The sequence below is a fragment of the Pygoscelis adeliae genome, unplaced genomic scaffold (genome assembly GCF_000699105.1).
Source record: "Pygoscelis adeliae isolate BGI_AS28 unplaced genomic scaffold, ASM69910v1 Scaffold269, whole genome shotgun sequence".
NCBI lineage: Eukaryota > Metazoa > Chordata > Aves > Sphenisciformes > Spheniscidae > Pygoscelis > Pygoscelis adeliae.
This window is the reverse complement of record NW_008825610.1, coordinates 2,083,000-2,099,810: the sequence shown is the minus strand read 5'-3', so window position 1 is coordinate 2,099,810 and position 16,811 is coordinate 2,083,000. Positions and strand designations below refer to the sequence as shown.

General features: G+C 43.1%; 1 protein-coding gene across 3 annotated transcripts in view; it reads left to right on the top strand.

Moving 5' to 3' along the window:
* Nucleotides 1–14,968, top strand: part of LOC103924204 (serine racemase-like) — a 35,839-nt gene extending 20,871 nt beyond the window's left edge. For all 3 annotated transcript variants that reach the window (XM_009332688.1, XM_009332687.1, XM_009332686.1), the window contains 5 exons: nt 973–1,048; nt 1,769–1,894; nt 3,142–3,309; nt 3,624–3,681; nt 11,657–14,968. In XM_009332688.1, the coding sequence (XP_009330963.1) occupies nt 973–1,048; nt 1,769–1,894; nt 3,142–3,309; nt 3,624–3,681; nt 11,657–11,755 (527 nt within the window). In that variant the 3' untranslated portion in view covers nt 11,756–14,968. The remainder of the gene's footprint in view (nt 1–972; nt 1,049–1,768; nt 1,895–3,141; nt 3,310–3,623; nt 3,682–11,656) is intronic.
* Nucleotides 14,969–16,811: the final 1,843 nt, after the last annotated feature.

The window sequence follows — 16,811 nt, the reverse complement described above, 5'->3', positions numbered from 1 at the left end:
ACTCTGCTCTGGTGAGACCCCCCCTGGAGCACTGCGTCCAGCTCTGGAGCCCTCAGCATAAGAAAGACATGGACCTGTTGGAGCGGGTCCAGAGGAGGGCCACGAAAACGATCAGGGGGATGGAACACCTCTGCTATGAAGAAAGGCTGAGAGAGTTGGGGTTGTTCAGCCTGGAGAAGAGAAGGCTTCGGGGAGACCTTATTGCAGCCTGTCAGTACTTCAAGGGGGCTTCTAAAAAAGATGGGGACAAACTGAACTATTCTATGATTCTATAATACTTAGAAATATGAGAGTATTTATCTGAACATTGTGCTCACAAGCAGCATCTTAACCAGTGAAGTCCATGGGAAAGCTCTCATGTAAAAGACTCATTTGTGAAAAGGCAGGAAAATGCGGTGCTTAAATATTTAGACTCAGAAAACTATTCTCGGAACAACAGTGTTTATAAATGATACAGTTGTTTCTACATCATTTGCTCAAAAAACCTCAACTGTTAAGCAATTTAAGCATATCCTGTTTACCTGATGTTCAAATCTCTGGAAGCTTTGGGTTAAATGGGAGTTTTATAAACAAAGAACTCCTTAACTCTCTCAGTAAGCTCTGCCTGTCTCTGCGCTCCTTTGCTAACTGTCCTGCTGTAGCTGACAAGCCCAGTGCCACGCTTGGTTCTTCTCTCCTTCAAGCCTCGTTGAACAGTGGAAAGCGCTGGGCTGCAGGGTCACTCTCGCAGTGCAGCTATGCCAGTGAAGAATCATAATTTTCATAAAGGGATCTGAAGTGGCGAAATCTTCCTGTGAGATTTGGTCTTCCGTTACCAAACGTATTTTTGTCACATAAAAAAATCAAGCAACTCAAGTTCATATAACAGCAGTGTGCTGCACTCATTAAGGGCACAAAACAGCCAGGACTCTCAAAAATGTTGAACTTGTCTAAAGCGGCCACCTTCATATTTTTGTCTTTTGAAATCTGCAGATGCGAGCGGACTTTGCTTTGGCAGCAATTCTTTGCAGCTGACTGGGAAACTCGTGGATAAAGTTGTTGCTGTGAGGTAGGTGAAGAAAAACAGTGAAATGAATAATACTGGGTGAACATTGTTGTATATGAAAAATGTGCTGTACCACCAGGGTATGGTGGTTCTTCATGTACAGGGGGGAGAGCAGGTTGTCAGGAGTTGCCATCGTGCACACACTGTGAGACCATGGTGGTGGTGGGGTGCCTTTCCTTCCAAGAGGGGCACTGAAGACACTGAACCCAACCCCACATACCATAGAATCATAGAATATGTCAAGCTGGAGGAGACCCATAAAGGATCATCTAGTCCAACTCCCTGCTCCTCGCAGGGCTACCTAAAACTAAATCATATGACTAAGAGCGCTGTCCAGACTGACCCCTTTGGCCAAAACTTCACCTGCTGCTAGTACTTGGTCATGCTCTGGGTGTAAAACTTGTCCTTGTTGCGTTCTGCAACACTTGAAGGCAACCTTTGACAAAACTCTTCTAAATCTTCACAGAAGGGCCAAGTTGGCAGAGTATACTTACCGCTAGGATTTAGCTAGCACAATGGTTGCAGTAAAAAATGCCGTCCTGTCTTTCAGTTAATAACAAGACTGAGATGTACATTCACCCTCAGCAGCACAGCTTTCTGTAACACCACCTTGGGGTCGTACGTACCTGGGAGGATGGAAGGAATCCAGTTATACATAAATGTATTGTCTTCTGCTTTTGGTAGCTCTTTTGTTTTGTTTTGACACAACTTTTGTGCTTTCAGGGAGGAGGACATCCTCATTTCGATTCTGAGATTGCTGGAGTATGAGCGAGCCACAGTTGATGCGGAAGGGGCCATTGGACTTGCAGCGTTGGTTGCAGGGAAGCTGCCGGAGTTGAAGGGTAAAAGGTACAGCAGCTATTGCACATGGGGAACCGTGGCAAAAGCGTGGGGTTGAGCGCCTTGGTCCCTGGAAACAGGGAGAAGCTTCTTGTTTTATGAGTGACGAGGCAGTTCCTGCCCCTGAACCGGCAATGGGCTTATCTGTGGCATCTACTTCAGGCTGAAGAGACCACCCGCAGGTCAGAAGACCATGTTGAACAAGGCAAATGTCAGCCTGGAGACCTGACAAATCTTGTCATTTTCCGGTATTTTCAAATGGTTGGGGGAAAGGCAGTTACACGCAACCACGAGGCATGGTCACGTCTGCCAGGAGAGCATCCTGCTTTTGTCAGCCTGTTGCCTTCTCTCATTCCACTTGTGGAAATCAGCCCTGTCTGTGGTGGGACAGGAGCTAGGCCATCTTCTGCAGTCGCTCAGCGGCACCAGCCGCCCAGCCCCGAGAACTCCTGCCCACCTAGTCAATGGGATTACCCTTGTGCTTAGCGTTAAACGTGTGGGTAAGTGCCTTCTTGCATCTGAGCTTGAGTACTCAGTACTTAAGCGGATTGAGCCCTGGCTCAGGACGTAGCCCAGAATGTATTTAAACATACATGCACTCAAGACAAAACAAAATTTGCAATGCATAGCGCTGTACGCTAAAATACTGCTGAGGCAATTCTTCAGAAGAGGCTGACAGAGTACGTACAGAGCAGCAACAAATTTCGGTTCAGTACGGCTAAAATAAAAGGGAGAGTGCAAAGGTTTGGTTTTACAGAGGGCAGGTTTGACTCTGCAGAGAGAGATTATCACGGACTAACCATGTGGCTCTTCGCTTGCTCTTCAAACGTTTCTGCGCTCATTTTGCGGGGTTGAGATGGATTTAATGAATGGTTACAGAAAGCCTTGAACATACATGTTGTCTAACCATTCAGAGGCCGAGACTCAGAACTTCCGGGGAAAAATGATGTCACATTTTTAAAATTTGAAACGGACCTGGAATTCTCCAGCTAATTATCCCTAACAAAACTAAAATCTCCAGGAAATGCAAAATGAAAGCAAAGTTTCAGGCCAACTAATGCAGCCAGCTTCTAGGCTCCCACTGCCCGCCCACAACCGATACTGAGAGTCAGGAGCCCCTCTGACGTGTAATACGTGTTTATCGAAGGGCAGTCCTAGCAGATCTTAAGCTGATATTGAATCCAGTGTCTGTGATTTATGGTTCCTTTGCACAGACAAGTGCTAATCAAAAATCTTATTTTTCTCTCTGTTTTCAGAGTGGCAGTTGTTATATGCAGTGGAAACTTGGAATTACATTTGCTGCAACAGTGCGTAGCTCGTGCCCTGACCCTCGATAACAGAGTGTGCAGATTTTCCCTTGTGCTTTCTGACTGCCCAGGAGACATTTCAAAGCTACTGGAGATTTTGGCTCGGGAAGAAGCAAGGTAAATCAGACTAATAGTAGGGAAATACAATCACAGAATAGGACAAAGATTACTAAAGATTTGGACGTGTTTCCAAATGTTCTCTGAAGGCAAGTGTGTAAGTAACTAATTAATCAAAGGGGTTTTTCATGTTATATTTCAGAAGAACTCTTATCGCCTTCATTTTTGTTTCAATGTGCAAGCACCTTTGCAGCATAGAATAAGTGTCTAATACAGAAAGCAGCAAAGATAGTTACTGTCCAGACACTTACAGAAACTATTTTACAATGACAAAGGATTGCTGTTATCTCTAATTTATCCCTTATTTGATCTAGAGTTTTGGATATCAAACAAGAACGCGCGTTTGTGACATCTGAGCTCTTCACCGTCGAGGTAAGAGGAGATGCAACTTCAGTTTCTCGAGCGGTACTGACCTCCCCTACTTTATTCTGTTTTCCTGTATCTCTGTATGACTATGTTGAGGAAGTCCAATAGAGTGTGCACAGCGATTTGGGGAGCGCTGTGATAGATACTTTCTGCTGTCTTATACAGCATCTTGCCCCACCAAACACTTAGCAGGCATATAAATAATGCAGGACCTGTTTTACCTGCTATTGCGACACCGTGGGTGAAATACTCCAGCTGTTACTATTGCAAACCTTCCTTACGTGCGTGGTGGCGTGCCGGAGGTGGTGAGCAAGCCGCAGCATCGGTCTGGAACTTGAAGAGCCGGCTGTGTCGGCTGGCTGTAATTATCGGAGATCAATTTGCCTTAAAGCAATGCGGAGAACACCCTTACTCTTAAGGGATCCTCATCTTCAAGCAGGGCCTCAGTTTTGTACCTTATCCACAAAGAGCACAGAGCAAAATTGTTATTCCTTTGTTGAGTATTTGATACAATAACAGTGAGGAGGTGTTATCAGTTAATGGCATCTCTCAAAAGGATCGTTTGTCTCACGGCCTGCCTCTTATTCCAACCGGTTTGGCAAAGGTGTGGTTCCACTGATTTCATGCTACTGCTGTCCGAGTCCAGCCTGACTTAGTTTGTGAAATCATGGGTGGAAGTCAAATTCGGGATCTTTGCTAAACAGGCTCATAACTGGAATTCAGTAATGCTATTGAGTAAGCGAGTTCTTCGATTTTGGCATTTAAATCTAATTTCCCACCTGGATGCAGAAACCAGCTCAGCATTTTCACTTGCGGATATAAAGAATAGGTTAGATTAAAGACGACTATAGCAAAGGACTACAATGAAGTTCACTAACGTCTTTCAGAACATGATATTATCAGTTTTCTCAAGTGTCTAGGACTAAAACGACATTGTTCCGCAGTGTGCCGTAACGATAGGCCAGATAACGTGACACGGCACGGGTTAGACAAATCCCTCTGATTCAGAGACTAACTTAGTTCTGAAAAACCTTTTTACTGAAGGCTAGATTCGACAAACCCTGTAACTCTTCTAAAGCTTTCAATGTGATTTTTATGAAGTAAGGCTTGTAGTTTTTATTAATGCTACTAAATTAAACAAAATCCACTCTCTTAGTTTTTGATTGAGAGTGTTAGAACAGTTTTCCATTGCACTTGCAACCTCTCCCAATGAGGCAATTTTATCAGAATCTGCAGTAAAGACAGACCCTGAATGAAAAAGTGCCACGTGCTATTGTCTGTGCCTTAAACACAATGTATTTTCACTGACTGTCTGCCTCAAGGATCTGACAGTGTTGTACTACAAGAGGGTTCAAGGGAGGAATTTGCATCCCTGAATAATTTAATTGGATGTTGGATTTGCATGATGGCTTTTAATCAGTCTGGGAGAGGCTATCGGGTAATTAGACGTGAAGTACAAAGTAGCGATCCAGATCTATAGACCTTCGTGACTTGGGAGGCAGCTCTACCTGGTGACACCTAGCGAATCGTGAAGCTTTTCTTTGAAAACTAAAACAAGGGTAATCAAAAGGATAAAATATTGAACTTGTCTTTAAGCATCGAAATGCATTTGCTCTAACCAGATATAGAACAATGTACATATTTTCATAGTAAAGCTAATACACGTGGGGGAGGTTTTGCTTTTTTTCCTTGTTGCTTGTAAGAACCAAAGCCCCGTGTCAGCAAAGCATTTTAAGCATTTGCTACTAAAGCAGATCTGCAAAGAACTTTGTACCATTTTCATCAGTGTAAATCACAGCACGTTGAATTAAGAATGCATTTAAATCTGGAGCAAGAACCAAAATTATCATGTGTTGAACTGGTGGTAATAATACGAAAGGCATTACAGCTACACCTGCTCCACTCTAACTTTAATACGCGCTTTTGGCTGTGGAAATAGATGAAGTGTTGGACAGAACAGAGCAGTAAGTGTAGTGGCTTATTTGGAACACTAAATCAGTCCTGTCAAGATTGTCGTCTCAGTATTTAATCATCCTTTTAGATTCACCACTTCATTTCCAAAGGAGAGAAACTTGGCTTCTAGTCACTGCTTATCAGGAAGATAGAGCGTTTTTTTTCCCCTCTAGTGAAATGCCTTGCTGGGTTAGTGTTTATTCATCTGGCGCACGCTTGGAACGCTCCGTGGGAAGATCCCTGCTGATAGTCTGATTTCATGGAGTAGTAAGGACTTTCTAAAATGAAGCTTTATGTTCAAACTACACTTTTGGAAAAAGAACTTCTGGAACATTTTACTGGCAAAAATAAGAGACTTTTTAAAATAAATAAAGAAGGATTATGGCTACATCAGATTCAGCTGAATCTTAATGAAGTGCCTTGTGCAGTGGGATCGGCTGGTCACGTTCTTTGGAACAAAACGGGAGTTTGTTTTGGATGCTGCCTGCTCGTACCTCCAGTTTAGATTCTCTTTCCTTGTGGCTCCTGCTGGATTTCTTTCTTGCAGAGGACTACACCCTAATTCACTCTTACCTGAGCAGTTAGGAAACGGCTTCCGAAGTCCCAATATTGAAATAGATAACTCTTAGCAAATCATACAAATAACTGGTCTGGTAGGCTTCACATTTTACAGCTATTGAAGCGGGTTAGATGACCAGGAATATCTAGACAGAAATAAAGGTCAGAGCTAAGGAAAAAAATCATCTAGCATCACCAGCTAACTGGATATAGGGATCTAAAGGATTACCCAGTTCGTGGGAGGAAGCTACAACTCGCTTCTGTGAACTTTCCCTATTCTTTTTCAGTAATATTCCTCAGATTCAATGTGGGACAATTTATCGCTTAAATTGCTTCCATCTGTAAACCTCTTTATAACCATTTAAATCCCTTTTAATTTCATACTGTTATTGACTCAGAGAGAAGTCAATGAGCAAAATCAATAAGTGACTTAATAAGGTAAGAACTGTCTTTGCTATGAAGCCATGCAAGGCTCTGCCATAGATCAGCGGCTTGCCTGCTTAACGGGTGTCCCATATTTGGACTCGGGCAACTCAGCTTAAAAAAAAAAAAGTATCTTTGAGCTCATCGAGTTTCTAGAAAAGTCTTCTCCTCACCACTGACGCTGCAGCATAATCAGACTGGCCGGTACAGGAGGGTCCTGGAACAGAGCAGCGAGGGCCTGCAGGGTCTTGAGGTGCTCCCGCAGCTTTGCAGGGAAGCAGCTGCGGTGGCAGTTTTCCCTCTGACCTCGGTCCTGTTTGACATTACGGGGTCGTCTCGTCTGTTCACTTCAACCCTCTCAGGAGCTTAACTCTGCTGCGGTTTTAAATAACTCAGAAGAGAGACCAGTTGTAAAAAGAACATCCATCACATTACTTCTCCCTCTGACTGTGCAACAAAATACTAATTCATAAATCAAATGCTGCTTTTTCTTTATGATAACATTACACCTTGTCCCAGCGGTGCTGGGTTTCCTGGCTCACTTTGTGTCGTGTAATACCTTTTTTTTCCATACAGTTTACTCACCTCAGGCCAGAACTCATTACATTATTTTAGTCTGCTCTGGTCAATTTGAGTCAATTCCTTTGGGCCAACTTGCATTTCGTAAAAGGCTGGAGGAGAATATTTTGGATTAGAGTCCCCAGTTGCCAACATATTCCATGTTGTCATCCTGTGAAGAGAATACAGAGGATAACGCAGCTGTCCAGCTACGAGAAGGATGCTATCATTCCTAAAACATTTCCTGCACAACCCTGGGCAAGGCACTGTCTCCGTGCTACAGTTCCCCATCTGCAAAACAGAGTCACTTGGGGTGGGAAGTTCAACGATACATTTCTTCTGAGGCCCTCCGAAAGAATTCGGTCATTTTCTTTAATGGCATTCCACAGCAGACCAACGCGGTGCAGAATAGCCGGCCCCGGTTGTAGAAATAAGAACCTGATTCCGGGGAGGCTACGAGTAGACCTGTTGGATCATTATCTGACTTAGGTAACGCAACGGTAACTTGTTGGTGCTCGTGCTCACCACCTTGAATGCAAGAATATGCCAAAAAATAAGGGCTCAGGTTGCACAACCGACTGACAGCTGGGGCAGCTGTTACGCTCTTTCTCAAGCATTGCATTGTGCCGACCTTGGGGACCGTCTGGCAGCTGATCCCCAAACCATAAACTGAAGAGCTGTTGCCAAATCATCTGTAATGTGCAGTAACCTACACTGGGTGTTTACTGAATAATTCAGAAAATTGCCCAGTTGTTGGTTGTTTTTTTTTTTTAATAGAAATGAAAAGCCGTGCTTTATTTATAGAACTGAAACCAGTGTATATAAATAAAGTTTTCATTTCTAACTCCAGTGATTTTCACGAGAACAAACCTGTACTGTTGCCGAGCATGGTGTATCGTGAACATTGAGTTATGTGAATCCTCCGAGACCAACAGTTTAGAAGAAGATGATGAGTATGGTTTCTAGGATTAAAGAAGTGGGATACAAAGGTTCAACGGATGAGTCAGGGACATAAGGAATTGCACGAGCTGGTTACGATCTATCTTTACGTGGAGCCTGGAAAAGCACAAAAGACTGAAATCTTTTGATTGAGCAATGCTACTCACGTTTCCTCTGCTCTCTAGCATTGGCTTGGCATGTCCATCCAGTATCTTTATTTGCACACACAACCTACAGATATCAGGCATCAGGGAGTTGAGAGGCGTGCCAAATTAATTTTTAATATCTAGGAAAATATGATTTAAGAGGCTATGTGCCCACATGTGAGACTTGCAGTTAAAAGGGAGCAGAGGTGCCCGCCCTGTTCCCAAATTATTCAGCACAGAACTTCGCAAATTTCCTCCTTTTGTGAAGTTATGAACTTTTCTTTCTTTGAAATGGAATTAATTCGTATGACTATTTTAATTTATGCATCTGGATTTTGGTGTTGCACAGAGTAATAACTTGTGATCAGTTTTTTCCTCTATCTTTTTTTCAGCCTTTGTCCTGCTCCCTCAATTATTTCTAGTTATTAAATAAAACCCACAAGACATCAGTATTCAGTGAAGACTGTTCTGTCTTCCGTTAGTTGTAGGCCTGCTGTAAAAAAACCCGGCAGGCTAACCTAAACCCTTAGGCTGGAATCAATCTTTAGATTACCCGCCACAGAGAGCGGAACTCTAAATGCAGTAAAAGATCCATCTGGCTGGTTATTTTAATGGTCTTACAGGACCAGATAATTTTTTTTATTATTATTATTTTGATCCGGCAAGGACATAATATGCAGGAAAGAAATGCATAAAATGTACTCGTTTGTTGTTGGTGGTTGGTTGTTTGTGGGTTTTTTGATACACAGCAAAGAAATGTGCGCTGTGCAAACACGGTCCTGCAGTCAATGAGAGCTCCGCTGGATCAAAAAGCCCGTGTCTAGTACTGAGGGCTTATGGGTTTGAAACAAATTTGAAGTAAAGTCTTCTCTAGTTGTCATGGGTTGTCGTGTCTGGAGTATAAGAAACATCAGGCAATAGGTTTTGTCATTTGTTCTTAAATAAGAATGATCTGGAGCACTTACTCTTAGTTCATCGGTAGGTATGCAACCTCCTGTAGCTAGTAGTGCCTAGGTGACTCTTCCTCCTAGATAAATATAATCCTTATATACCTCCCCAAGAATATGAGGATTGCCCTGTTGGACACTCATGCAAATCATACTTCCCGGGTGAAGCGAATAAGAGAGAGGAGTTCTGCGAAGGCGAAACTGCAGCGTAAATCGGCTTAATCTGAGCAAGAAAGCAAATTCTTGCCTTTCTTGCTGTTTAGATCTGTGGCTGCTCTAAAGTGTAGCGTGATTCTCTGTTCGCTCCTGCTGTGAGCAGATGTTCTCTCTTCCTTTATTTGACAAGTCTGAAAAATCAGGTAAATTTCTGGAGTTGTTTATTATCGCTGCTGCTGCTGCTGTTACTACTTTTACAATACGCTACAGCGTATTAATGGCCGTATCACGTGTTGGATGCTGTACATGCACGGAACAAAAAGACTGTATTTATCCAAACTGTTTACAAGCTCCCTGGCTCCAATCTATCCAAGTCCGTCTGGCTTCAATCATTAGCAGAAAGAAAAGGGCAGAGAGGAGGACAGTTAGCTCTATAAATCAAAATGCTTTCCCATGCTTGCTCCCAGGGCAGAGCAACTCCTCGCTGCCAAACATTCAAAGCTGAACCTGGCAAGTCCAGACTGGTTCCAAGTGGAGCAATTGATTTGCTCAGGACAAAACAGGCAGGACTGCTGTGGAAGGGGAAGAAGGTTGCCTTTTTTTTTTTTTTTAATTACAGACTCGGTGAGAGATGAGCGTGTGCTCTTGAAGATAAGACTGCAAAGCTTTAGGGATTTTATATGAACCGGGGAATGGATAATGGGTATTTGGTACGTTGGTGCCTAGATATCCTTTAGATACTTTTCCCAATCTTTGTGTTCTCTCCTCCTCCCTCATTATTAATTGTCTTCTGTGACCGTCCTTCTCTTGAGACTAAATCCCACTTTTTCAGAGGAGAAAGAAATTAGCATCTAATTTGTGTTCCAAAGAACCAAACAAGAACAGAACTATGTTCAGGATAAGGGGCAAAGAATTACGGAAACAGGTCAGAAATGTGGCTAATTTCATGATGGATATTTAAGAAGTTACAGCCAGTTTTCTAATTAAGTGAGCTCACGGCTGTTTAGAATAGCCTGGAGTTAGTGTTTCATCGTCTCATTCAACAGTTTTGCTAAAGGTTTATTGATACATTAAGCTTATTCCCGGAAACATGAATTCACAAAGTTCTTATTTAGAAATGTCCTCATAAACGTAGTTGAGTAGAGAGAAATTTACTTTTTGCCTTGTTGCTTTCTGCAAAGGATGCAGCTCTGATAGGAACGTCATACAGGGCATCTGTCTCTAGTAGTCCACCTTAAGGTTACCATGGCCAGTTTTTAATCCGTTCTCTGTAGATTTGCTTGTTACACTAAACTCTCTGTTGTTGCACCGTGACTCACCTTGGATCCTTTTCTCGCTAGATTTCCATGTTTCTGTGAGGTCTTTTTTCCACGTGGCACCTTCAGCGGCAGTGATAATTCCAACAGGGTCAGCGGTGACAGAAGTTAGTAGTCTAAAACTGTGAAGTATAATTTTCCTTCTGCGCCTTTGCATTGGTGCCTCACCTTTGGTAGTGCCCAGATTTTCAAATGATGCAGTAGAGACGTGAGTATGTAGACAAAAGGGATTAAAGAAGAATTGAAAAAATGACATTGAAGTTATTGACTTCAGTGGCTGCATGACAGGATTGTCAATAATACTGGTGGAGGCAAGTGAAAAATAAAAAGGAAACTATCAAGATTAGGTTTGCCTGGGTTTAGTTTGGTTTAGCAGCAGAACAACCATAACAGAAAACTAGAGGTGATGCAATGAGCAAAGAGAAAATCGGGATAAAACAAGGTGGTGTGCGAGTAGATGAAACCAGCCAGAATACTGCAGAGACGATAAAGGACCGGGGGAGAACTCTGTGAGAGAGAAGAGGAGCAGAATATAAAAAGCTTGAAGGATGGAACAAACACTGCCCAGAAACGCGGGAAATGGGGTGAGGTAAGAGTCAGAGATGGGTGAGGTGGCAGCAGCACCACGTACATACCCCAGGGAACGGGAAAGAGAAGCTGCTAACGGATGACTTCAGAGAGGCCAACAGCAGACAAGTACCTGCCCAGGAGCCGGCAGAGGATCAGTCTATCTTCTTCAAACTTTGGAGACAATAAAAAGTAGGGCTGTTGGAAGGTTTTAAGACCGTGCAGAAGGGCTGGAAGAGCCCCGGGTGTCTGCAATGTCAGTTTTCTTACCTGCGTAGGCAGGGGATGCGAGGTCCAGAGGTTTTTTCCATTGAACTGATCATTTTGTTTTTACGAGTGTATTTTAGGATTGAGTCGGAAATGCCCGTGTCCGAGACTGCTGCCGTGCCGTCAGAAATGGTCCTAATTCTTTTCCCAGGTCACCTGCACCGTGGAGACCAGAGACAAGATCCACACAGCCCAGCTGAGGAACGCGCTCTTGGAACGCTACCCCACAGCTGCCTGGACCGAGCGGTGATGGGCGCAGCACAAGGGAAAGGGCCGAGGTCCTCTGACAAGTATTTTGCAGAGCCCTAATCTTGAGGCATTCGGAACAAATATTATCTTTCAAAGCTGAACAGTTAGCCAGTAGTTTCAGGATATTTATTTCCTGCTCAAAATGTAGTGAATGTCCTTGGGAATAAAGTTAAACTCAAAACTTCAGCTTAGCTAAAGGAAACTTCTAGTCTCTGCTGGTGTTGGAATTCAATAATTCATTATCAGCTGGCTGTCTGGATTTTGGCTAGTATGTAGGATCCAACGGCGTTCGATAAATAAACAGGGAGAAGGCATTTTTCTTTACATCTGAATATAGACCTCTCAAGGGTCATTTGATTTTGATGCCCTTAGTTAAAGTAATGCAGCTCCTTCTGCTGGGCTTTGCCATGCTACTAGTACAGTAATTTTCCATTTCCAGGCCAGAAGCGGTTCTCCATTTGCTGAATCTGCTTCCGGAGATATATACATGTGTGTGGGTGTGGGTTTGAACACACTTCTGTTCTGATCTTTGCTATCATGTGTGGAAAAGTTTTGCTAACAGAATACGATTTAAAAAAAAAAAAACCACCAAACTCAAAAAACCCCTTGGAACATAAAAGCCAATATTGTATTCATTATTTTTTTCCAAGGGAAAATGATCCTTTTTATAAAGTGAAGTTCCAAAAGATGTTGCAGCAATAAAAAAACCCCAAACGTATTATGAATATAATTAGACCTCCCATGCAGAACACAAAAGTAGCGTATAAAATGGCTTGTGTTTCTTTATAAAGAGGGGTCTCTCCACCCTTGTGAATTTTCTAATTAGCATTCCACTGATCATCTTAGTCTGCCTAAAATAGACTCTGTCCATCTCACCTGACAGATTAAGTACACTGTTAAGAGTGAAATATATTTAAAGACCACATGTTAATAGCCAAAGGCAGTGCCGGGAGAAGAGTAAGCCTAAGTCTTAGGCACATGGCTAATGCAATTAAGAAAGAACGTATTGACCTAAATACCATTTTCATCACTACAGGCAGAGACCGACTAAAAAGGTAACAGGGTGGGATGGCAAGAAATGTAAGAGAAATTCAGGCCCACTTCTGAGCGTGCGTACAACAGTCGCCCTTCCACTTGGGCAAAATGCAGTTTAAGGCCAGCTGCAACAGAGCCGATATATACCATTCCACCTGGTTAAATTTAACCAGGATTGATCCAGATTTTGGGTGTAGTTATTTTAATGAGAGGTCTTAATCCCGCCTCTAGCATATCAAGTTGATAATTAAGTATGTAAGATAGATATGCTGTATTTAGCAGTGCCCTAGCAGAGCCCAGCTGAAAATCCAGTGAGGTCAGAGTGAGCACCTCCACGGGCTGCGTGGGATGGAATCGTTCCAGTTCCCACGTGCAGAGCTGGGTGAGCGGTTGCTAGGCGTCCATGAAAACCAACTTTTGCTATAGCTTTTTGGGGAGGAAGATGCTGCAAGCCCATAGCGATGCTCCTTTGTTGCCATATTACGATTTATAAATCGAGCTTCCATCTTTAGACCCCCCCTGCAGTTAGGAATGGGCTTGCTATATGTTTCCTTTCCTGGTTCCGCAGCGGGAAACTTTTGTCTCTAAAGCACAGTGAAGGAGTCACGTGTGGAAGAGGAGATGCCCTGGGGTAGGCGAGAGCTTTCTCTGCCCTCTCTTAACCCTAGTCCAGCTGTAGGCTAGGAAGGGCATCATCCAGAGAGTTAGAGCAACCTAAACAGAGGGTCCCTACGGACTAAAAAGGATGAACTGCATCTCCAATCTTATGCAGATCTCATCCGTGTTGTATCTACTGCTTGTAGATATATCCAGCTATATCTATAACTTAACTTGTGCCTGCAAGGTGGGACGAAGAGGGCAGCGTTCTGGCTGTCTCTGCAGTATTTTTTTTCTGGGAAACGGTCTGTTCGTTCCTTCTTATTGCGGCTCACGAAGAAGAGAGAAGAGACTCTCACAAATGGTGGACAAATAATAGAAGTTCACTGATTTGACCTATTTTTGGAAGGACCGTGTTGTTTTTGCACACGGAGCTAAAACTTACTGATGCCCCGATGGTTAGTTTCTTTCCCTTCTTGCCATCCACAACGATGGGTATAGGGCTTGGTCTCCAGAACATGTCCCGTAAATCACAGCCTGTCAGACACAACTCCTTTCTTCACGGTCAGAAAAGTTTAAGAAATCTGTATAGAACTATGTGATGACAGACTACATACTGTGTACGTGCTGCTTCCATTGAAGCAAGCAATGAACCGCACCATCAAAGAGCAGATCTGAGGATGTAAAACCACTATAAATAAGGGTCTAAATATCCTCTCATCTCTTTTGGCAAAACTCTCAGGAAATTTTGAGGATATCTCAGGTATCTATGTGAGAAGCAAATGGGACTTTATAACCGATGTTCTCAGTAGTGGCCAACAGCCTCTGCTGTCTCAGTCCTTGGTTTATCGTTCTGCATTATCCTGGACTTCATTTTTTTAGAAGTTGAGAGCATCAACAGCTTCTTTTCTAATCAGTGGGAACTGCATTTAGCAAGTCTTCACAAAACTGGGGCAAGAGAGGTAGCGGATAGAGCAACCAAAAATCAATGCACTCAAAATGAGTGTACGATTTTGAAAATGTGTTTTGGGGGAAAAAAAGAAAAGAAAAAGAAAAGAGAAAGTGATATCTAGAAGATACTGAAAATGTCAGACATGGTATATGCAGTTTGGTTTTATTTTTACTGTATTAAGTATAAACATACATTGTAAATCACTCTTCAGTGGTAAACACTTTACGTGCGAATATAATGTTACCAGAGTTGACTTCCATTCTATACTGCTTTTATGCGAGTCCATTGGCTTTAAAGCTAAGATTAAATACTTCCAAGGGGCAAAAACAAAATCAAAATTAAACACTTAAATGAATGTATGCAATTGGAAAGAATACTGAAACATCTGTGCTGCTAACATTTTTGCATTATGAAATATAATAGGACTATGGCTTTTCAAAGATCTAATAATGTGTTTTTAAATGTTTCATTTAAAGAAGTATTTTTATAGAGAGTGTTCTGATGTACCTTGAAAAAAAAAACAGCTTAATGATTATGTGAAAAAGTCACAAATTGTTAAATCAGCAAAATGTAAATCTAAGCATTGTACTTATTTGAAAAACAATTAAAATTATGGTATGCCACCTCAGCAATGAAAGATTCGTCATTCCCTCCTATGGTACTGATAGCAGCCTTGCATTAAAAATTCAAGTTCGGGGTTTTTTTTTTTTTCCCTTTCTCTGTCGTTGGCATTGACACGAAATCCACGTCATTCGTGCAGGGGGAGCTCTGGGCTGCCGGGGAGGTGAGCGCAGCTGGGCAGGACTGCTGCTCCTGCCCTGCGGAGTAGGATGGGGGACTGCCGGACTCCTCACCAGCGTGGCTGGGTAAGCGTCTCTCCTTACTGGCTGGGAAAGAGCTTCTGTTTCACGTACGGGGCCAGGCGCAAACGCTGCCTTGCTTGTACCTGGCTGTGTTCCTGGGCAACGCGTAGAGTCTGGGTGCAGAGGTATCCTGGGCTGGGCTTGGGTGGGTGAATGAAGTCCATGATATCTGGTGAATCGGATCTTGGAGATACTCATCACAAATACCATGAACTTTGGTAAACGAGTCCTTCAATTCCAGGGTGCAGCAGACCACCTGCTAAAATGCGTGTTTGTGTCTCTAGTGGAAGAGGATGCTTGCACCCAGGTAGTTCCGCTAGACCTAAGCTACTTAGCTTTGGGAGCAGTCCTATGAATACAAGGTTTGTCGGGGACACATCACAACTTCTTCCAAGGACTGATGCAAACAAGGCGTATCTTTAATTGAAACAAAATCTCTTCCCACGTTTGATTCCTTAATTTCTTCAGCCAGGTCCTGTTAGCTCTGGATTAACATCTAAAGCTCTGCCGGTACGTGTTTACGCAGCATCGGAAGTTCATTTCCCCTTGCAGGTGGCGTGTCCTCACAACTAGCACCTTGCCATCCAGCCTACTACTTTTGGAAGACTTAGAAACATGTGTTCCTCCTTCCCATCCCAACGTGTGTTCCTCCTTCCCATCCCAACGTGTGTTCCTCCTTCCCATCCCAAAATGCAGTGAGTGCGTTTGAGATCCTATATCAAACTTTTGCTAGATCCAGACCTAGGCGTGCGGTTTAGCGATCTGAAAATGAAACTGCAAGACTCCGGGCTGGGGCTGTAATTCCTGCCAGTCATTTATTTGGTGGCGTTGGTTCTCCTGCCACCTTCTTTGCTGTTTGTTTACCTGTAAGCGGTCTGCCGTGTGTAGGATATTGAAGTTTGCAGCGTTTCTTTCTATTACAAACGCTTGCTTTCACGTGCTCCCAACTTTTTGCTACATCCCAATGGAGGGGGAATCCTTCCGAATGTCGTGCCCTCCTGAGCTGATGAATTTCCCATTGTTCAAAAGCACTTCATTTGTTCCTTTATTTTAAATAAAGCTGCAGCAAAAAATGGCGGCTGTGGTTGGAAAACATTCTAATCAAATGTGAATGTTTTGAAGTAATTCAATAACGAACATACCTAACAACAGGTCCCTAAGCCCATACAGCTTATCTCTTGGAAGGAGGGAAGAGTCCTTAAGGACTTCTAAGGAAGAAAGGAAGAGTCCTTAAGGGGCAGAGCCAGATCAACCACACCTGAGTGCATCCACAGAAAGGATATGAGGGGCTTGCCCCACTCCTGGGGAGGAAGAGTATGTTGGTGAGGGGGTTCAGCTGTGCTGTTAATGTTGGCCGAAAGCTCTTCTAAATGCAGGTACTCTCTTTTTTTTTTTTTTTTCAACTATGAACTTTAAAATCTTTCACGCTTCTGAAATTTGTGGAGAAGGTTGTTGTTCGCGCGTGGTTTTTTCTTTCCATAAGAAGTCTAGAGTGTCTTTAGAAGGACATTTTTAACTTGTGTGGTTTATAACCCAGTAAATTGGTCTCCCTGTCTGTTCCCTCCAGGGGCACCTAGGAGGTTTTTCTCTGAGAGAACTCTCAGAAAACA